The following is a 23,595-nucleotide window of genomic DNA, read 5'->3' on the forward strand; positions in this document are numbered from 1 at the left end:
TGTTTTTCCAGAACCAGACAGTAAATATTTTAGTCTTTGCAGGCCATATAATTTGTATCACAGCTACTCATTTCCATCATTGCAGTATGAAAACAGCCATTGACAATACTCGAAGGAATGTATGTGTCTGGGTTCCAGTAAGACTTCATTTACAAAAATAGGTGATAGGCCTGGCCAGTTTTATTCAGTGGTTAGATCATTGGCCCACAGACTAAAGGGTCCCTGGTTAAATTCCAGGTTGAGGTTGGGTACCTGGGTTGCATGTTCAGTCCTCAGCTCCAGTCAGGTGCATTTGGGAAGCAGCCAATTCATGTGCCTCTCTCATAATCATCTCTCTCTCTCTCTCTCTCTCTCTCTCTCTCTCTCTCTCTCTCTCCTCTCCCTCTCTCTCCCTTCCCTCCTCCCTCCCTCCCACTTTCTCTAAAAATCAATGGAAAAAATATCCTCTAGTGAGGATTAATAACAAGGAAAAATAGGTGGTGGGATGAATATGGCCCATGGGCCATGGTTTGCTGACCTCTGCTTTGGGAAATGGGTCCTTATAGCCAACATACCACTGTGCATTATAAAGAAAATGTCTTTTTCTGAGATTTCCCCTTGGCACATCTTGCTCATAAACTTGTGGTACAAAGTGTTGGATTTGTATATCCTGGGCTTATATTATCTTTATTTTTTTTTCCAAGGAGAAGACCAAAAAAATAACTTGTGATGTTCTTATGAGTTAAGCTGTACTCATAATAAAATTGCCCCTGGTATGGAGAAGAAAAGATAAATATACCAAGTTTTGATTAAGCTATATAATATTTATTATTTTTAAACGCTAAAAGAAGTTTATCCTAAAAGCTTGATCTATTTTATTCTAAAAGCTTTATCTATTTTTGTATGCTACTACAGTGATGAAGTCTATCTATTTGTACTCTTGCTCAAGGAAAAAAAATGGAGTACCTTTCATTAGAAGAATTTCTACAGATTCTGAATTCCAAGCAACATGTCATAACATTTCTGATTTGTGACATTAGAAACTTTCTGTTTTAGGTCTTAGATCAGTTGAGTGTGACAAGACAATCTGAAGATGAATTCTGGAACTGTGTGAAAGCAAGACTCAATAACATATATAATAAAGCTTTAATAAATATTTTATTGACATAATAAAAAATAGTAACTGCCTCTTATTTTGTAGATGCTTGACATTTACTTCTGAATTTCCTACAAAAGACATATTGGAGGAAAATTCAATAGCAAAATAGATCACGGAAAATTAACTATTACAACTTGATTCATTGCAGAAAGGCAAATCAAATTTTCAAGATAGCCATCACAAGACAGGAAGACACTGATGTATTGCTTGTGCACTAGAATGGTTGTCAGCATACTTAACACCGTGGTGTGTCAGTAGGGATAACCGTGAATTCAACTCCACACTAATGAGACCCACACCATCTGCACAATAACCTTCCTGCTTTCCTGTGTGTTTGAAACGTTAATGATGCTACCTCAAACATGGCCCAGATTTCTCCCCTTTTATGAATCTCCTAGGTTTTTCGCCGCCACTACTTCTTATAGGACAACTGCAGGCAGTGCGTTTAAGGACGCTGGAATAGCGTTACACAAGAGGCCATCCCTGCTGTTCGTGATCCACTTAATTGCCAGCTCTGCTAGATCACCCATCAGGTAACCACAAAACTTTTCTAAAGAAACACAGTCACAATCAAGAGGGCAGATTGGACTGTTGCCAGCATGTGGCTGCATTTTGCTGCCTTTCGGTGCCTATGGATTCATTTTCAGGCTTGCAAAGGCAAATAGGTCTTAGGCACCATCATCCCTTATTCCACAGTGAGCAGTTTCTTCAGACACTAGGGGAGTACGAACATGCAAGCAGAGGATGCTGGCCATTTATAAATCTCTACTTTAAATTCTACCCTATTGGTTTCCTGAACTCTCTGAAATCTAATTAGACAATTTTCTGTCTGGTTTTCTCCCCAGGGCTTATGTGCGTTTGTGTCTTCTCATTTTGAAGCCTAATGAGTGGAATTGGACTCATCCTTATTAGCTGGTCTTCTCGAGGTCCACAGAACCACGTCCAGAGTGAAAAAATCACAGGTAACAGTTCCAATTAGGAGAATGGGGGAACTTTCTTCTAAAAGAACCCAAAGCAGTAGCCTGGGTTACATTTGTTCTGGATTAGTTCTCGCTTTCTTACCTCAGACAGGGAGGCTTTCTGATAAAATCAAACCAACAAAGAGCCAAGGTGTCTGTCCTGTGTGTTAAAGGCTTTGGAAATGATCCAAACAAAGTAGATTATTATCACTGCTTCTTCTATTGCGTGTTTATGAGAGTAATACCTTGTGTGACCTAATGAGCCTAGTAGAAGGGATGTGTTTTAAAAGACAGTCTATGACTATCACATATTGTGTCCGCTGAAGTCACCAGGTCGGTCAGATTTTGTTTGCCTTTATTTTGACATCCAGGGTCTGTCCCTCTCACTTTTACTACCAACTCTTTGGGGGATCTTCCTTCTTTTTTTTTTGTTGGTTAATTTTCACTTTTCAACTCTAGAGTTATCCCTGTTGCCTAAGCCAATCAAATTATTGCATGCCATCTGGCTACCAAAATGAGTTTTAGTTGGGTCATAAGCTCAGTATTAAGCCAATAAGATATCTTTAGACTTGCTGAGATGTGTGGGATAAAGGCAGGTGTTCTTTTCGCTACATAAGAATAGAAGACACTGTAGTTCTTTGTGCTTTTGCAGTCACATTGCTCTCATGCAAATGCTAAGTATGGATTCAACTTCTGGAAGGCAGAGCTAAGAATTAAAGAGGAAAAAAAGATTTTGGGGAACATCATTGGAACCCTGACCAATCCAGACCCAGTTTCCTTCTGTATTTTTCAATTATATAAGACTAGAGGCCCAGTGCATGAATTCATGTATGGGTGGGGTCTGGCCATCCCGCCCCGATGGGGGCCCATTGGGCCGGTGGGGCAGGAGGGGCCACAGGAGGTTGACTGGCCAGTGCCCCCAATCGGGGTGTTGGGGGCTGATCAGGGGCCAGGCTGGCCAGGGAGAGGGGACGATCGGGGCTTGGATCAGGTCAGTTGGCTGCTGTAGTGTGCTTCATAGTCACTGGTTGTTCCGGTCATTCCACTGTTCTGGTCGCTGGGCTTTTATATATATAGATAATAAATTCCCTTCTTGCTTAAGCCACTTTGGGTTATGTCTTCTGCTACTTGTAAGGCAACAAGGCCTAAATATTCAGATATGGATAACAACTGCTCATGCTGAAGGGAACCTGAGGGATGCTCCCTCTAATGCCTGTTTTTAGAATGCATAAATCAGGGAGATGGGACACTGACTTGGCAGCAAGTCTGGTGGGCGGGGAGGCACATCTAGCATCTGGATGTACCCCCATCCTTTCCTGCCTTTAAATTAAGAACTATGTCTTTCATTAGGCCATGAGATACATTCTAGAAAATTGCTTAATCTTTTAAATTTATTCTCATTCAAACATGCCAATTCTGTATGATGTCAGGTCTTACTTTTATCTTCTAAAATGAAGCCACAACTAATTTGACACCAAAAATAAATCAAACAAACAGATACAAATAAGAGTTACTGTATAGGCCCTTGGCTTATCAATCTGAGTTGAAACTGTAACATCTCCTATTTGGCTATTGATGGGCCTGTGAGACCCTGAAAATGGGCACTGATCCTACCCATTGGCATCAGATAACTTGACTTTGACCCCAACTCTCACAGTGACTTATATCCTACCCAACCTCTGGGATCTGGAGACTGAGCTCCCATCCCATCTCTTCAGCTGAGAGCAGTCCCCATAGAGCAGCGGTTCTCAACCTGTGGGTTGCGACCCCTTTGGGGGTCGAATGACCCTTTCACAGGGGTCGCCTAAGACCATTGGAAAACACATATATAATTACATATTGTTTTTGTGATTAATCACTATGCTTTAATTATGTTCAATTTGTAACAATGAAAATACATCCTGCATATCAGGTATTTACATTATGATTCATAACAGTAGCAAATTACAGTTATGAAGTAGCAACGAAAATAATTTTATTGTTGGGGGTCACCACAACATGAGGAACTGTATTAAAGGGTCACGGCATTAGGAAGGTTGAGAACCACTGTGTTAGAGGGAAGGGGAGAGCCCCAGGGGAGCCATGGCTCCGTATCCAGTGTTAGAAAGAAAGGCATCCAAATGTCCAGCCAGCCAGCCAGCCAGCTAAGATGTGCGCTGAGAACAAATGAGGCCTCCCAACCTACTCTCAGGGCTTGTTCTTTTCGACAGAGTATGTGGTGCTTATCATTCACTTAAAATAGGTAGTTTCTATAACAACCGTCCTAACTTAGATGCGTGCTCCTCTCTTTGTTATGAAGGAAAACAATGTTTCAAAGAATCTGTTCTGCTTTGCTAATCACTTTCAAGATTGAAAAAGGTGTTCTGACTCATAACTTCACAGGGGACTGAGCCTGTCTAAGTTGTCTCCATGAGTTCTGAATGACTGCAAAGGCCAGAAACCCATTTCTCTCCGTGCAGCAGTGCAGTTAGATGCATCTGAAGTCTTGGTCTGGGCTGAGATGGTTAAAAATGCAAGACACACCCAGCTGGTGTGGCTCAGTGGTTGAGTGTCCACCTATGAACCAGGAGGTCACAGTTTTATTTCTGGTCAGGGCACATGCCCAGGTTGTGGGTTCAATCCCAGTGGGGCATGCCAGAGGCAGCTGATCAGTGATTCTCTCTCATCATTGATGTTTCCATCTCTCTCTCCCTCTCCCTTCCTTTATGTAATCAATAAAAATATCTTTTTAAAAAATGCAAGACACTCAGAATATAGATGACACCCAGGAGCCCTTCAGCAGGGCAGGTGGAAGGAAGGTTCCGGATGAAATGTAAGCTTTCAAAGGGTGAGGGCAGTGTTTCTTAAGCCATGAGAAAAGACCATCTGCCTGAAGATCACTTGGAGAGCTTGATTTAGAAAATAGACTCCCGGTCTCTAACCCAGTCCTTCCAAATCTGATCTAGGAGAGTGGACTTTTAAAAATAAGCTCTTTGGGTGGTTCAGGTGCACACAAGTTTGAGGAGCAATAACAGCTTAGCTTTTGTGCCATTGCATCCAGGGGAAAATGTGTTCCCATGACCATCAAGAACAAATTTATGGGGGGACAAAATCACAATGAGGGTGGTTATACCTTCAGGGTTTAATAATTTTATATCCTATACTAATAAAAGAGAAAAATGGTAATTGTCGTACGACCGATACCTTTTTCATTGGCTAATCACCGAGATATGCAAATTAACTGTCAGCCAAGATGGTGGCTGGCAGCCAGGCAGCTGAGAATAGGAGGCTTAGTTGCCCCAGCGATGGAGAAAGTCAAGGATCCCTGCAGCTGCGGGGCTCTGAGCTCCTGAAGCAACAACTCCAAAAGATACAATGTTTCAATTATAGAAGCTAAAAGATGGCGGTTAATTTGCATACTCAGGCTCCAAGCAGAGCGAAGCCAAACAGCCCTGAAGCAGCAGGGCAGAGAGGCCTCAGGGCCTGGGATCAGCAGAGTCGAGAGGCCTCCCGGCCCCACGATCAGCGAGCCGAGAGGCCTCCCGGCCCCGAGATCAGCGGAGGCCAGAGTCGGCCCAGCCCCGCAATCAGGGAGGCGAGAGTCGGCCCAGCCCGGTGATCAGCAGAGCCTAGAGGCCCCCCAGCCCCGGTTATCATCCGAGCCGAGAGGCCTCCCGGCCCCGCGATCAGTGGATCCGAGAGGCCTCCCGGCCCCAGTGATCAGCGGATCCGAGAGGCCTCCCAGCCCAGGTGATCAGCGGAGTCGAGAGGCCTCCCAGCCCCGGTGATCAGCGGAGCCGAGAGGCCTCCCGGCCCCGGTGATCAGCGGAGCCGAGAGGCCTCCCAGCCCCGGTGATCAGCGGAGTCCAGAGGCCTCCCAGCCGCGGTGATCAGCGGAGTCCAGAGGCCTCCCGGCCCGCTCCTGGCCCCGCGATCAGCGGAGTCGGAGGCCCGCGATCAGCGGAGCCAAGAGGCCTCCCAGCCCCGGTGATCAGCAGAGCCGAGAGGCCTCCCAGCCCCGGTGATCAGCGGAGTCGAGAGGCCTCCCAGCCCCGGTGATCAGCGGAGCCGAGAGGCCTCCCAGCCCCGGTGATCAGCGGAGTCCAGAGGCCTCCCGGCCCCGGTGATCAGCCAAGAGGCCTCCCGGCCCACTCCAGGCCCGTGATCAGCGGAGTCGGAGGCCCCGCGATCAGCGGAGCCGAGAGGCCTCCCAGCCCCGGTGATCAGCGAAGCCCAGAGGCCTCCTGGACCCATGATCAGCAGAGCCGAGAGGCCTCCCAGCCAGGTTATCAGCAGCCGAGAGTCCTCCTGGCTAGAGATCAGCGGAGCCGAGAGGCCTCCAGGCCCCAGTTATCAGCGGAGCCAAGAGGCCTACAGGCCATGGTTATCAGCAGCCGAGAGGCCTCCAGGCCAGGGATCAGGGGAGCCGAGAGGCGTCCTGGCCCTGGGATCAGCAGAGCAGCGAGGCCTCCCAGCACCGGGATCAGTGTGACAGGGTGCGGAGCCCCAACCCTCTGATCGGCCCTGCTCTGTGTGTGACAGGGTACAGAGCCCCAACCCCCCTGATGGGCCCTGCTCTGTGCATGACAGGAGTGGCGCTGCAACCTCCCTATGGACCCTGCCTTGAGTGTGACAGGGGGCGGTGCCCCAACCCCCCAATCGGCCCTACCCTGAGCGTGACTGAGGGTGGCATCGCAACCTCCCAATCCACCCTGCTCTGTGCATGACAGGGGGCGGTGCCCCAACTCCCCAATTGGCCCTGCTCTGAGCCCAACCAGGGGCTGCACCTAGGGATTGGGCCTGCCCTCTGCCACCCGGGAGCAGGCCTAAGCCAGCAGGTCATTATCTCCTGATGGGTCCCAGACTGTGAGAGGGCACAGGCCAGGCTGAGGGACCTCCTCTCCCAACCCCGAGTGCACAAATTTTTGTGCACCGGGCCTCTAGTATATATATATTTATATAAAATAAGGCTCATTGGAAACTTTATATATATATATATATAATATGTATATATATATATATATATATATATATATATATATATATATATATATATATATATCTACTAGTATAATTATAAAAGCATAATATGCTAATTAGACCGGACATCCTTCCAAATGACCTTCCGGACGAAGCCGGGGCTGCGAGGGAAGCCCGGGTGCCAGGTGCCAGAGGGAAGCTGGTGCCGGCAGCTGGGGGAAGGAAGGCCTACTCTTGTATGAATTTTGTGCATCCGGCCTCTAGTATATATATAAAATGTCTTAGAGCTTTCATTCATTTTTTTCAAAACTTAGTCAACTAACATTTAAACATTAATTGACCACCTAATGTGTTGTAGGCATTGTGCTTGGGTTTGTGCCAAGAAGTATAAAGAGAATCCTACCTTCAAGGAGTTCACAGTCTGGCAATTGCTTCCATTTTGCAGATGGATTATGGTTCAAGAGGTTAAGTAGCTTATTAAGATAGGCTGCTTCTAGGTGGCAGAACTGGGACTCAGTTCTGAACTCCTGAATCCTAGTCTAGCATTCTGTTGAGTCTAACTTCGAACATTTTAGATATAATGATGGCCCTTTTGAAAACAAAATTATACTTCATGGTAAAGAGCATGAAGAATCACACTCAGCATATCTTTACCGCCTTTTTTTTTTTTTTATGTCGCGGCCATCTTCGTGAAGTCAGAAATACTGCTATCACTGGGAGATAATTCTCCCTGTAATCTCACTATAATCATGTACAAGCCTTAAGACTTTCTTGAATGAGTGGATTCTTTAAAATAAGGCTCTTTGGAAACTTTTCCGGGTAAGCTCTCCTAAAAGGAGGTTTCAGAGAACAAGGTCAAGTGCTGCAGTGATGTTGAATGAGAGGAAAATGGACATGAAGTTCTTAAATGTGGGACTTTGGAGGCTGTTAGTGACCTTCGGGTGAGCAGTTCCTGTCCAGCAGTGTGGACGGAAGCCAGAAAGCAGGAGAGTGCATGGGAGTTGAGGGAAGAGCAGGAGAATCATTGAGCTCAATTCAATGATCAAGATAAATGGGGGCAGGTAAATGGTAGGAAGTGAGACAGGGAACAAAACTTGGCCAGAGAAATGGGAAATTGAGCACCAGGAGTGGTTAAGTTAGAGTGCGAATTGGGGTTATTTCCAGAGATGCAGAGCAACACACAGAAGCTGGTGTGGATTTATACTCAGCCAGGTGAGCAGCCAAATCTTGGTATGGGCGGTGTACCGCCATAGATGGCTCAGATGTGGAATCTATCTTCCGGGAACTGCCCCTTGACTATATTTGCATTTGTCCCTCAGAAGCCATCTGCTTTCTGTTCCTCCGGCATCATCTTGCCCAGAGCATTTGCCACCAGAATGGGCTATATATGGGATACATCTCCCTATGGAGCTTTTGCGGACACAACAAACCACCCCCAAATTTTGTGGTTTAAGACAGCCACCATCTATTTAGCTCCCAATTCTGTGGATTGGATGGTTACAGCTGGGCTCATGTGTGTCTGTGGTCAGCTAGGAGGCTCTGCTTCTGAGGTTTGGCTGGCTGGGGGCTGAGGCAATGGGAGGTGACTGGGCCATAGGGCTCTCATTATCCCACAGGCTGGCTCACACGGCGGCCTGGCAGGGTCCCAAGAAAAAGAGTGCGATGTTTCTCGAGGCATAGGCTTGAAAGGGGCTCAATATCACTTCTACTGTATCCTCTTGACCAGAACCAGTCATGAAGCCAGTTCAGGCTTAAAAAGTTAGCCAATAGATGTCTGATGGGATGATAGAAAATCAAATGGCAAGCAGGTGTGGATTCGGGGAGGTGAAAATCAGGGCCACTTTTACAGACAATCTACCCAATCAGCCTTCGGCTTTCGTGAGCAGGCAGAGCCCACCATCTTGAAATGTAAGTCACCCCCTGTGGCTTGCACAGAAAATCCACTCCTCTTCCTGAGGGGTGAGGTCTTTCCAGGTACCCACGAGTGAATTGCTGACAGCACAGTGGTCGAATCTCTCCTGCTTGGGCTTAGGCCTGGAGAGCAGGCTTCTTGGTCCGGATGACCTCTAACATGCTCTCCAGTCCTTTGAACTTGAAGGGCTTTGGGTAATGGCTTGCTCTCCAAGGGAACCATTTCCGGGAGGAATGTTTAACACCAGCAGAAATGCAAAATACAAAGGGGCCATCAAGCCCCCATGACTTCCGAGAACATCAAACACAAAAATGTCATCTCCACACATTCCCTGATCTCCAGGTCAGGAGATGACCAACAGCTCACAGATCCCACGTCATTAAGCAGCACACTCCCTAGGCGATGACCTTGACCAACCTTAATATGCAAGGAATCTTGCCTTCCTCCTCCACCACCCACTGCGCAGATGGGAGCTGCCTTTAGGACTTCTTTGTAGTTGAACAAAGCTGTCCTCAGTGAACCTCTCCCATGGGACAGCCCTTGAATACCAAATGTGCCGCTCCCTCCCCACAGGCCTGCTGCCACTGTTAGCATTCCCCCTGTGCCTGTTGTGAGAACTACAAACTAATTACAGAATGCATAATTAAGTGCTTTGTCTTTCAAGTGCAGGAAAAATAACCAAGCATTCCTCCCTTTGGGCCTGATTTTACTATCGGTGATGAGCAGCGTGATTCACTCTGAAAGGGGAGGAGTGTGCTTGGAAGCCCGTTTTTCACCTTTCAAGCATCATAAAAGGTTGGAAGGTCAGGACAAGTTTATCTTTTCTCCTAAGAAGTAGAGTTGATTGGAAGCCCCTTTCTTCTCACCCTTTGTAAATGATTGTTCAGTTCTCAGTGGAGTGTACCTCCTCCTCACTGGCTGAGGTCAAGGTGGTGGCATAAGAACACCACTCACATACATGTAGCATTTTACAGTTAGTGGAGCTTATTTATATCCATATCTCACTTAACACTCAGAGTAACAAAGATTTTTTTTTATTGTCATGTTATAGTTGGGGATCCTGAAGTTCAAAGAGTTTATGTGATTGAGAGTCACACTATTAACTAAAGAATGACTGGGGTCTTGGGCAGGGTCAGTATGATTCTAGAACTCCTTGTACTTCCTCCAACAGCATTATGGAAAGCGGGGTAAGCTGGATAAATTCTGTTTGGGCAGGCCTTGCTTGGGGCACCCCACTTAATTCCTAGACTTTTCTTGTGTCTGATACATCCCAGTGCTGCTGTGTGTGATATATGGTGGTTGTCAGGTAGAGAGTGGGAGTAGAGTTATGGCAGGACAAAGTCAACAGGTATAAATGCATCCATTAAAGGATGGGTGTAGCTAAAATACTGACTGAATGTTGAGATTTGATTGTGGGGTTGAGCCTTGTTTATGAGATTATTTCCCCTTAAATGGTTTGGAAAGTGTGGAGTAAGCCACACTTTCATAGACAAGAGGATGCTTCAAAGGAATTAGACATAGGTGTGAGGAAAAACTCTTCGGTCATTTCTCACAACACTTCTGACACCAGATGTGTGGGGTTTTCCGTAGCCGTATGTCCTATAATTCGGTCCAGTTCTGACACTATCTGCTTGGAATTAGTATCAGACTCCACAAGACTGCCCCTACTTCACATGCCAATCACAAGTCCCAGGTTGTCACCTGTACTTCTGGCCGACCAGCCATAAATCAGCGTTTCCGCGACCCTCCAATTGGGTTGATAATTTGCTGGAGTAGCTCACAGAACTCGGGGAAACACGTATGCTTACTGGTTAATTACATAATAAAGGATCTAACACAGGACACAAGTGAACAGCTGGATGAAGACACTATCTTTATTACATTGTATTGTCTTTGTTTCTTTGTCAAAGATAAACGGACTATATTTATGGGGGTCTATTTCTGGGCTCTCTATTCTTTTTCACTGATCTATTCCAATGCCACACTGTCTTGATTCATATAGTTTTATAGTAAGTTTTGAAGTTAAGTAGCATTCGTTCTCCACCTTTGTTCTTCTCCTGCAATATTGTTTTGGTTTTTCGGAGCCTTTCGCCTCTCCAAATAAGCTTTAGAATCAGTCTGTTGGTGTCCATAAAATAACTTGCTTGGATTTTGATTGGGATTATATTGAATCTGTAGATCAAGCCTGGTTCTGGGTCACTTCCAGGCAGGATCTGTCTGGTTACACCGGTGAAGGGATGGGGTGCACAGGGGTGTGCAAGCTTATTGTTAGCTTCATCCTTTTCTCAGGAAAATGATCCATCTTTAAGAGGTTCTTGACTTCAATAAGCAGGATACCTCAATGGCTACATCTGGCTTTATGGTCTATATCAGGAACTTCTTGGAATAAATAAATTCATAGGAAGGGTTGGCAGCAGTGTCAGATATAAAAACCCTCAGCACAAGTTAACCATTATTGTTCATCACTTTTAGGGAGCTTGATCCTTAATGGAGACACTTCAATGATAACTCACCACTATTACCAACTCATGGTATCCTGCATACCTTTCAGAGTTTTTATGAAATCAAGAAAAAAAAAAAAAAACACCGGTGGGCTCTTGGTAATCTGCAAGACAGAAAACAAATGCAAAAATTCCTGGTAGTAGCTGCTTTCATGATTTTAAAAAAGCGTGAGGAAAAGATAGTAGTCATGTATGAAAGTACTTTGACTACTTGATTCCTACAAAAGGTTATGAAATGCCTAGCAGGGTTAAGCAATACAATCCCTTTAGCAGAATCTAACATTAGACCTGTTGTGGAATTAATAATTTTTAATGACATAAGAAAAAACTTTGTGTCTCTATAAGCATAGATTTATTATATGTTAATAGACACTCTAGGATGTCATATAAGAAGTAACTAATGAGACAATTCATATTAGTTATTTCTTACATTTTCTTTCTCATTATCTTGTTAGAATTGAGGGGAGAGGACTACTTTTGAACTTGAAAGCTATGTAAAAAGAGTGCGATCCCTATTGTTTATGTATAGCGTACCCCAATTACTCCAGGGAGAGTCAGCCAGAGGCTAAATATATTTTATAAAAATAACCCCAAGGCAGTTTGTTATCTCTTGCCTCTGTCCCCACCTGCCTGGTGGGATTTTGTTTTTTTCCAAAGGGTCCGGAAGTCCCTGGCCCAGGCCTCACGTGTGTGGGCCCCCACCGAGTCTGCCTTTAGCCTTTTCCTCTCATCCTCTGATTTGCCTTGGCAAATTTCTTCCAAGCCCTGCCCTGCCACTCCCGGTGGAGCTGTGCTGTCCAGTGATGCCCATCCTCATCCAAAAGCCACTGATGCTAACCCAGTGTGTCCTGTCACTGCAGAGCCTGCTGCTGCTGCTGCTGCTGCTGCTGCTGCTCATGTCCTCTTACTGACCCAAGGAGATCATAAACAGGAAATGCTATGTTCACTCACTTGTCTATTTCGGCCCCCTTTCCCATGATTCAGATTGGAGTCTACAGAAGTTAGGGGGCAGTCTGAGGGGGAATGACATGCTCTTCTCACAGGCACCTCCACCCCTCAGAGTCTGGGATCCTATTCTTGAACCCCAACTCCCATTCTCCTTACTTTTACCCCCTGGGTCTTAATACCCTTCAGACATATGCCAGCAGCCCAAATCCAGAGGGAAACATAGCTCGGGACCATTCTCAGACTCCTGCTACTGGGGATGAAGCCCCATTGGCAACTAATTGTGAAAATCAAGCAGATGTTTTCTTTGAGGAAGCAAGTACCTTGCAAAGAAGGCAACCTAGTTCCTATTTCCAGAGGACTCTTACAGTGACCTAGCAGGAAGGCTCCCAACCTGCCCCAACCTGGATTGATTTGACACCAGCTGTATCTGAGCATGGGTTCTGGAGTCACACCTTGGTTTGAATCCTGTCTCTGCCTTTTAATTAGCTGTGTGACCTGGGCAAGGTGCCCAAATTCTATGCAATTTGATTTGTTCATCTGCAAAGTAGGGATAAAAAATAACTTCTTTATGAGCTGGCTGTGAGCATTAATTGGTGGGTATAAAGTGTTTAATAGAGACTGTGGCGCATAATAAACATTACAGGGCCAAGACCAATCTTCGGTTATGGTTGTTGGGGTCTTTAAATAGCTTGAAAGAAGGCAAAGACCATCTGGATAATTTTATTGTTTTGTGAAGTCAAAGGAAAGACAAAATGAGATGCCTCAAGCCTACCCCAAAGTGTAAATGTTTGGCCAGAAATGAATATCCATATTCATTTCATATTAAATTAAAATCTCAAGTTAATATTCATATACCTCAATGTTCATAAAGTTCTTTTTCTAGTGGAAGGGGTGGGAAGGGGACATGGCTAGTTGAGGTGGGACAAATTAGCTGGCTGCTGTACCTTTACTCTTACAGTTGTCAGATGTAGCGAAAAACACAGAAAACTCACACACACCAGAATACCAAGTTAAATTTACATTCCAGATAAACAACAAATGGTTTGTTAATTAAGCGTTCCCTGAATGTTGCGAGAACATCCTGACTTTTATCGGGCAACCCCAACCTTCCACCTTTCCTCCTAAGGTTCTGGCACCTTAGCTTTCTGCTCCCACTGTCTTACCAGACATCTCGGTTGTTTGATTTCTCTCCCATGTCCGTGTCAGAAGATCAGCAACCATTAGCCTGAGTTATAGAGTTCATACATGGCCACAAGGAAAAGCTAAAGTAAACTAAACTCTGGAGTGTGGTTTGTCACGAGGCTGCTCTGTGTCATCAGCAAGGAGATGCTGGCGGGAGGGCTTCCACCTGGCTCAGATCTTGAGCATCAACCTAATCCTTAGCGCTTAAGTGGGCAGCTCAGAATATACCTGCCTTTGTGGCTGAAGCCAGACCAACCAAGCACTTAGTAGATATTAGTATTTGTCATCATATAACCTGGATGCGCTGGTCGCCTGGAACCATCTGCTCCAGGCCCACTGTGTGAGAAGCCTTGATGGACATGTCTGTTAAGCACAGCTGGGCTTTGGGGGCACAGGGTTGGTGGCAATTAGTTGACATATTTATTAGGGAAGCTGCATTACTTTGTGATAATTACAGAACCATGAGTACATCATGCTCTGCCCCTCCCCCTGCCCTTTTTATAAATTAGAGTCACAGAGACATGCAGAGGTTGCTATGGTCTCTTAATGATGTCCCTTCCCTGGCAGCTGAGACCTGCTCTGGAGACTGGGCAGTCTCCGGGGTGGCAGTTGCTCATCTTTCCAGGAGGAACACAGGCTGCAGCTTCCTTGGGGTCAAATGGAACATAATTAAAGCATAGTGATTCATCACAAAAACAATATGTAATTATATATGTGTTTTCCGATGGTCTTAGGCGACCCCTGTGAAAGGGTCGTCTGACCCCCAAAGGGGTCGTGGCCCACAGGTTGAGAACCGCTGGGTTAAGTGGTCACCTGCCTTCCTTCTCTTCAGTAACAGTCTCTCCAGAGACTTAATGGGAAAGTTGGGATTAATACAACTCATTGGCTGAAGTTTGCAAAAGTTAATAATAAAACTTTAGATTTGTTGTGGTTCTTACAAGACTCCTTCATGCAGTTTATCCCTCATATAGTAGCAATTATACCATAGCAATTGCTGTAATCCCCATGTAACAGGTGAGCAAGACTTCCTTAAACTAGTTAAGTTTCTAGGATCAGAATCTAGGTCACCTGACCATTAGACAGGGGCCACATTTTATCTGGTGGCTCTTATTTCCTCTTGTGGTCACCTTAGAGGAGAGGAACGTTTCTTTAGCACTCGAAGAACAATCTTATGGTCCCAGAAGGTGTCATTTCTATTTGGACCAAAATTCCAATGAAGATTCCATGGAAATCAGCAAATATTACAAATTATGCACTCCTCCCTGGCCAGTTATTAAAGAACTAGAGGCTCAGTGCATGAAATTCATGCACTGGTGGAAGGGGTGTCCCTCAGCCCAGCCTGCACCCTCTCCAATCTGGAACCCTTGGGGATGTCTGACTCCCGGTTTAGGCCCATACCCACAGGCCTAGAATCAATGTCCTCAGGTGAGGATTGAAATAAACAAAAATTAAAAAAGCACCAGTAGCTAACTCCATGTTGCTAAGGAGTAACTTCAGGCTTCGTCTCTCTCCCTCTTCCCTGTGGGCCCCATCATTGGCCTCCTTCTGGAATCCTTCCTGTTTGTCCAGCCCCCATTGATCTGGTGATGTATTGGCACCGTCTTCTGGGATTTGCAATTAGTTCTTTTCCAAGACACTACTGTCCCTTTGTCTCCCCTCAACTTCACACATCCCAGCTCTCAAATAGGGAAAATAAACTTCGCCTTCAGGCCAAGACTTGTGGGTAAAGACCATTAGCTTGAGATACCACCCAGAGCCTGTGCTGCTCAGACAGGGGAACTGGGATGGAGCAGCATACCCTCTCCATTGTTGGATGATCTTGATCCATGGGAAAGCTTCCCCTAATGGACTGAGTCTGTCTTCTACCCATCAGTCTATCTTCCTTTTCCTCCTCCTCTACCTCGTCATCTATACTAATAAAAGAGAAAAATGGTAATTGGCGTATGGCGCTATCCTTTTCATTGGCTAATCAGGGCTATATGCAAATTAACTGCCAACTAAGATTGGCAGTTAACTGCCAACTAAGATTAATTTGCATATGTAGGTTAATTTGCATATGTAGGCACAATGCAGGGAGGCAAAAGGGAAAGCAGGAAGAAGCCCCCTGCCACTGACAGTGATCGGAAACCCAGGGGGGAGCTAAGAGCTGGGGCCGCCTTTGCCCTGCCCCCCAGCCATGATCAGAGAATCAGGTGCCTTTGCCACCCTGGCCAGTGATAGCAGGAAGTAGGTGTGGAGCCAGCGATGGGAGCTGGGCACGGTCGAAGCTGGCAGTCCCAGGAGCTAGGGGTCCCTTGCCTGGGCCTAAAGCGAAGCCCACGATCGTGGGGCCGCTGCAGCTGTGGGTCCCCGCCGGGCCGGACGCCTCAGCCAGAGGCTTCCTGCAGGGGCAGGGGAGGAGCCCGCGCGATCACGGCACCCCCCGCTGCCACTGCAGGTCCCTGCTGCCCGGGCCGGACGCCTAGGCCAGAGGCATCAGGCCTGGGCAAGGGGCCGATCCTGCGATTGGAGGGTGATGGGGGTCAACGCCTGAGGGCTTCCCAGTATGTGAGAGGGGGCAGGCTGGGCTGAGGGACACTCCCCCCCCACACACACACCCAGTGCACGAATTTTGTGCACCGGGCCCCTAGTCATTTAATAAAAAAGTTGATATTTATAGAAAAACTCCATGAGCCATTGGCTCTGTTAAGCCTTTTATACCCCTTATCTTATTTAATTCTCAAAACTACCCCATGAAGCATTCCATTTTAATGATGAAAGAACTAAGGCTTAGAAAAGTTAATCTGCCAAAGGTTGTCCAGAAAGAATGGCAGAACTGGGATTTGACTCAAATTCAGTCTAATCCCAAAGTCTAAACTATTAGCCACATTGCTATTCTGTTTTGCAATTGGTGAATTCTACATTCTGAACTTCACAGTCTCTTTTTTCCTTCCTTTACAAATCTCTTCCTGTTTCACATGAGTTTGAAGTCAGTAGTCTCCTTCCTGGCCTAAATACTGATCATAGTCTCTCTCTCTCTCTCTCTCTCTCTCTCTCTCTCTCTCTCTCTCTCTGTCACTCTTATTTTCTTCTACCTTTCCTCATCTCCTCATCTGCTTCTGGCTCTCTGACCAGTTCTGATCCTCACATCTTAGCTTGGTGTTGGTCATGCTACCATTTTAGAATTAGAGGTAGGGTTGGTATATGAGAAAATAACAACATATCAGTCTTAAAAAGGAATTTTTACATATACTATATCTTATTGTTTAACTCAAAAGTTGAGTATCACAACAACCTTGAGAGATATTCTTAATATTTTTAGATAATAACAAATAAGAAGTTGATTTATCCAAGGTTATACATACAATAAATGAAAGAATTAGAACTTTAAACCTAGACTTCCTATGTGAAGTTCTTTTCCCTACTTTAAATGCACCCATAGATGACATTGGAATCTTTATGCATGTTGGCACACTAGCCCTGAGGCCTTGTTTTATGAGTTCCTGCACCAGAGCTCCTTGGACGGTCTCTGAGACAACTTTGACAGCCAGATCCACTCTTTCAGAAATGTTACAAAGGCATTGCCATTTATTTTGAAAGATACACATTTTTTAAAGAGTAATTGCATCTTTCCAAGAAAGCTTCACTTTGGCTGAGAAACTCACTTGCATGGCTGAGGAGAGACAAGAGACTGGAGGAAACCATTACAAACCTGGAAAACAAATGCCCAGCCATGCGGACTCCCAGTAGAGCACTTTGTTCTCTAAGAACTAAGGCTTCGAGAGGTTAAATAATCTGTTACTGTAATGTGCCTGGTGTGCAAGAGGCCTTCAACAAGTACTTATTTGAATGAGAGAGCTCATGTACCCTTACAAAGGTGAAATAAAGCAGAACCTTCCTTCTCCATGGAGGGAACAATCAGAGTCTAATAAACTGAGGTCACTTCTCAATGTTTAGGAATATTTAATATTTAATGACACACCTGAGGCTAGAGCCCAGATTTACTTATCTGAGCCAGCCCCGACTTTGGTCACCGCCTCATACCCTGGCTGAGTGTTTTAGAAAGGACCTTTTGGAGAGTTTGTAAACAGTTGCTATAGTAACCAGGTTCCATGGTAACCAGACACAATTGGGGTGGTGATAGTGTGGCCATGAGGCTCAGCCAGTATATTTCACTATTGCTTCCAATAACAAGGCTGCCCTGTGGTTCCCTGGAAAAGGACTGAGATATACCCAGCAGCTAACAGGTTTCGGATGAACATGACACAGTTTGATTAAAGGTTCCTATAAAATCACCAGTGAGTTACAGTGATAGGCCCATCTGCTAAGCGTTCAGAGCTCTCTTTCATAGCTGTCTTTATTTTATTAATTTATTATTTTTTTGTTAATCCTCACCCAAGGATATTTTTTCCATTGATTTTCAGAGAGAGTGGAAGGGAAGGGGAGAGAGAGAGAGAGAGAGAGAGAGAGAGAGAGAGAGAGAGAGAGAGAGAGAGAGAGAGATGAGAGAGACACATCAATTGGTTCCCTTGCCCTGACCGGGCCAGGATTGAACAGCTCTCTGTCTTTAGTGCCTCTCTGTCACTATTGCCTCAATGCAGTTAAATGAAGTAGCATTATTTCAGCTATCAGATGAGTTTTCACAATTTAAGCTACTTTGCTGCCCCTTTATCCGCCTCTAGTCCTCTGGGAAACAGTAGCACCATTTTGTTCTGGATGGCAATGCAAACGCAGGTTGCTCTGCCTTTATACCCATTGTAACAATAACACATGTATAACGATAAAAATAATAACCAATGTCGGTATACTGCTTTGCAGTTCACTGGATATCTGTAGAATCATTATCATATTTCTCACACATCAACCATGGAAAGTATTTGTTATTTCCATGTCACAGATGAAGAGGAAATTTGAACCTCAGAAAATGGAAAGATCTTCTTCAAAATCACATAGTTGGGAGTGAAGGGGCTGGGACACAAAAGTAGGTCTTTTCAACCTTAAAGCTATATACTTGCTGTTGCACGGTATTGTAGCACAGCCCCTTACATATCCCCCCAGCCTTTGTCCTTGCCGCTCTTGCAGAGCCATCCAAATGCGCTCTGCTACATTCACGCGGAGGAACTGTTGGCCTGCTCTCCCAGCACCACTCTGCTTCTCAAATCGCTGCCTTTGTGTTTTCATCCCGGAATCTCCTTTAGCTCTTTGCCTCCCCGGAAAGTGTCTACTCACCTTTATAACTCAGCGAAAGCATCACCTGCTCGGTGGGACATTCCTAGAACCCCTCTCCTTCATAAGAGAAAAGACCTTTTGTCCTAATGAAAAACACTATTTTCTTATCTCTCTTCTAGGCTGGGGACAGATTGAGGGCGGCGCCGGGTGCCCTTTGTCCCTGAATTGCCAGGACCTACCTCCATGCCTAGAACTGAGAGGAAACTTAATAAATGCCTTTTGAGTGAAAGGCCCACATATACTTCTAATGGTGAAACATAATTCGATTTCCTTTGATTTATGAACATGTCATTCCTTTCTGTGGACGGTCACATCCTTGCAGGGGATGAGCTGTTTGGCCCCTCCTGCTGGGGAGGCGTTTCATGTGAGTGATTTACCAGTGTTCCCATCGATCACGGAGGTGCATTTTCATTTCAATGTGATTGTCAGAATGAGATTCCTTTTCTTCCGTCGCCAAGATGATTGGTATTTTTGTTGTTGCTTCCCACTCTTTACTCTGGTTTTTAGGTCCTTAGCATATCTGTCTATAAAATGTATCTTAACAATCACTGTGTGCAGGGTTCAATGTAGTGCCCTTATTATTTGCGGAAATTTGAAAAATGACTTGCTCTTGGCTCAAGAATGCTGGACATGTTGCAGTTTCCTCATTTCTTCAGAGCAATGCTAAAAAAATTATTTTCTCAGTAAAAATGATTTCTCAGTCACTGTGAGTCCCGCAGTTGTTTGTGTCAGTGGAGATAAAGGTCTGAGATGACACTGCTTTTCCTAATTGAGAATAAGAGGATTGGAGGCAGGTTGGCTAGCCGCTTTCGGATCTCTCGTCCTTCATATGTGGTTATAAATAGTTCCTGTGTTTTCAGTGAAGGGCGTCTCTTTTAGACAATTACCTGCTAAGAACTAGCTTATGGGATATTTAAAGATCATTAAACAAGTATCGCAGTCTTGTTCTATGTGGTAGACACTGAGTTACTTTCCCTGAGTCCTTGCTAACAGAGCCCCAGTTCAATTCCCGGCAGCAAGACATCCAGTCTCTATGGGACTGGTGACTAGTGTTCATGCCTCAGGGCTTTCTGGCTCTCCTTTGCCAGAAAATTCCTTTCTCTGCCTCCCTGGAAGCAAGCTAGGGTAGATCTTTGAGTGACAATGAGCTAAAAGGAATGTTCTTTAACTTGGCTGCTCCCATCCCCATTGCTTCTTGCCTTGGGACATTGAGGAAACAAACCTAGGGCTAAAAACAAAAAATCCTTAGGGTGGTGGGATGACCAGCAATTGCTGAATCCTTGAAGACACAATCGACCTGCTGAACCAGCCATAGACTCCTACCTCTGGGCTTGTTAAGTAAATACTGTAGTTATATCTGTAAAGTTTAAGCCACTGTTTGCTAGACTTTTTGTTCTTTGCAGCCTAATGCGCACTGATTGATGTAGACAGTGAGCATCATATTTCCACATCTGTAGCAGCCAGGGACCTATCTCAGCGTAGGGACCTGTCTCTGCCCAGATGACGAGGTGCTCCTCTAAAATATATTGTTTCCCCCCTCTGCCATCCATTTCTTCATAAACTCAGCTTGCATTAATTTGCATTTAATCTGTGTTCTCTTCTCTGGCGTCTAGGATCTCCTCAGCATTTTGTCTTAATATTTCCAGGCAACAGGGGGTAGTAGTACAATTGCTGGGATAGAACCTATTCCTATCCCAGAAATCATAATGAATACTTTTCTTTTCTTTTCTGGGTCCCAAGGGGTCCCAGACTGGAGAGGGTGCAGGCTGGGCTGAGGGACACCATCCGCTGTGCATGAATTCCATGCACCGGGCCTCTAGTACAACAATAATATCTTATGTGATATTATTAGAGTGAAATGTAATCCTACTGAAACAATAAAGTGTATTTAACAACCATAACAAATATTTTTCATTGCTTTAGTTTTAAATTAATTAAAATCAATTTATTATACTGATTACATTTCAAGTAATCAATAGCCATGTACCTATGCATTGACTAGGTCAGGCCTATGCTCTTAAAACCTTTCAGGGCAGGAACTATATTTTATATGGGTATCACCTTAGTTATTGCTTCCTACTTGGAACCCTTCTCAGGTTCCCCAAGACTGGGTTAAGTGCCCCTCTTATGAGTGCCTACAGCCCTCTTTGTCAATTTCTATAGTGATGCTTACACACTCTATTGCAAAAATTTATTTACTTGTCTATAGGCCCCCTACAGGCAAAGGATGTTTCTAGTTCACTATTTATGTACTATGCTTAGTACAGTGTCAGGCATGTTGTAGGTACTTATCCTACCTAATAAAAGAGTAATATGCAAATTGACCATCACTCCAACATACAAGATGGCTGCCCCCATGTGGTCAAAGATGGCTGGCAGGGAGGGCAGTTGTAGGCAATCAGGCCTGCAGGGGAGGACACTTGGGGGTGACTAGGCCTGCAGGGGAGGGCAGTTAGGGGTGACGAGACCGGCAGGGGAACAGTTAGGCATCGATCAGGCTGGTAGGGGAGTGGTTACGGGGTGATCAGGCTGGCAGTCAGAAGCAGTTAGGGGCAATCAGGCAGGCAGGCAGGTGAGTGGTTGGGAGCCAGCAGTCCTGGATTGTGAGAGGGATGTCTGACTGCCCGTTTAGGCCCGATCCCGGTGGGCAGTCGGACATCCCTTGAGGGGTCCCAGATTGGAGAGGGTGCACCACGCCTCCCACCCCCCCCCCCCTTTCCGAGCATGAATTTCATGCACCGGGCCTCTAGTTAAATATATATTGATCTTTTTTATAAATTGTTAAATTCATCCAAAAATTTGTTTTTGGAGCTTTTATCAGATCACAAGTTGCTTGCGGGTAAGGTTCATGACTTATTCTTCTCTGTAGCTGTTCACCTAGCATAATGTTTGGCATATAGAAAGTACTCAATAAATGTGTGTTGAATGACTGTTGATCCCTGCCACAACCTCCGGTTTTGCAGCCCTCTGCCTTCACAGCTGAGGCTGGCTGGTTCTACCTGCAGCCTCAGCTTCTCCCTCAGTCTTTGGGACTTAGAGTCACCTTCGAGGGCCCGTGTCTGATTCTCTGAGCTGGAGTGGGCAGTGCTTCCTCAATCCTGTTGGTCCTGGAGCCTCTCTTGGGCTTGTCAGGCTCCCTCTATCTCTGGCAACACCTGGCTGTATGATTAAAGGCAATAGCCACGTTGGCTTTTGGAGCCAGGCCTCCCTCTGGAGTGTTTCTTTCTGAATTATGCCTTCCCTGCCCGGGTTTATAGTTTGTGGTCTCCTGGTATAGACTGATTTCTGGCTTACACAGTCTTGGGATTTCCTCTTCCACCTACCAGACTAGATTTTTCTCTCAAGTTCACTTCAATTTAGTTGTTTGGGTTGTGCAGCAACTGGGCACACCTCCAGGGGGCGACATTCACTCACAGTCACCCTAGATATGAAGAGTTATTTTGAAAACATTCCAGCAGATGGCAGTAAAGTGTTTTGAGCACGGGGTGCCTTTTCCTAGCTTGTACAAGTCCCTGAACAAGCTACTATTGGGGCTGCCAGTGGGGGCTGCCTGCGAATCTAGCAGGAGAGTCTAGTTGGAATTCCTAGTCCTTCTTCTCTTATCCCTTATCCTTGTAGTCAATCATATGTGGCCAGGGATAGAGAAGACATCATAAATAGGAAAAGCCTCACGGCTGGGGAATGAAACATTTCCTTACGACTATTTCCTGTTGCCAAATATCACCGGTATGGCTTCATGGACCGCCCCACGCCCTCAGCCTCGCCTCAGTCCTTGCACTCTGATCTCATTCCCTTGCTGTCGGTGAATCACCTGGAGACAATACCTGCACTCTATGATGAGTCTGATTAAGGTTCCTTGTATGTAACATCAGTTTCTTCATGGCCACCAATGGTACATGGCCCTGGAGATTGGAGGAACAGGCTATGCCAAAAAAAAAAAAAAAATTTTTTTTAAAGAGAAAAAAATAAAATAAAAAGAGAAAGTGGTTTAATACCATTAAAAGGATAGAAGAAAGAAGTGAAAGGGTTCCAAGAGAAGGAAGGTGCCAAAATGCTTGATACTAATTTCCCTTTTAGGCCAGTCATCTGGACTGGTGGAATCCAGTCTAACTGTGAGATCTATAAAGCTGCGAGCATCTCTGTCTGTGAGCGCCCTCTGGTTATTGACTGTATCATGATGCATTTCAGAGTGCATTTGGGAAGGAGAATGCATGGCCATACCCTGCAGGGCTAGACTCCAGTCCTCACCCAGTAAGTTCCAGGGAAGAGAGCATGCACAACGTGCCCCGTTCAGAGCCGACTTCATCCCAGCCAGTGCCCGTGTCCCCAACTTGCCTGGGCGTGTATTCCTGCTTAGGCAAGCAGACCGGTCATGATCAGGTTTGGTTCTTGTATGAAAATTATTCCAGGTTATTTCTTGGTGGTAGGTAGGCCAACTTGGTATTGGAGCAAGAGGTCACTGCCTGCTGCTTGGGGGGACTGCCTTCTGACAGGGCATAGTGGAGATTTGCTCAACTTTCTTTTCAGAAGCTGTGTAACAGACATGGCTCAGATGAAAGGGAACTAGTCTCATTGTGAGACATCCGTGAGGATACTGGAGAGAACTAAGTTCTAGCGCTGGGCCTGCATTTCCAAGTAGTTATGTGGCTTCGGGAAAGTCATCCTTTCTGGATACTGCCTCTCATATTAAATGCGAATTTGAAAGAGGGAAAGTTTCCAGAATTCTCTGGCTTTGGGTGATGTGTAACCTGGCAGGCATTTCCAATGCAAACACTAAATCACTAAGAG

The 23,595-nt window shown here is 45.4% G+C and overlaps 1 protein-coding gene across 1 annotated transcript in view; it reads left to right on the plus strand.

The window, feature by feature from the left end:
- The window catches only part of LOC132215424 (intracellular hyaluronan-binding protein 4-like), a 107,367-nt gene that overhangs the window by 20,565 nt on the left and 63,207 nt on the right, over positions 1-23,595 (plus strand). The window contains 2 exon segments of the mRNA XM_059663607.1: positions 1,537-1,671; positions 2,018-2,100. Of these exon segments, the coding sequence (XP_059519590.1) occupies positions 1,537-1,671; positions 2,018-2,100 (218 nt within the window).

This window comes from Myotis daubentonii, chromosome 14 (genome assembly GCF_963259705.1).
Source record: "Myotis daubentonii chromosome 14, mMyoDau2.1, whole genome shotgun sequence".
NCBI classification, from domain to species: Eukaryota; Metazoa; Chordata; class Mammalia; order Chiroptera; family Vespertilionidae; genus Myotis; species Myotis daubentonii.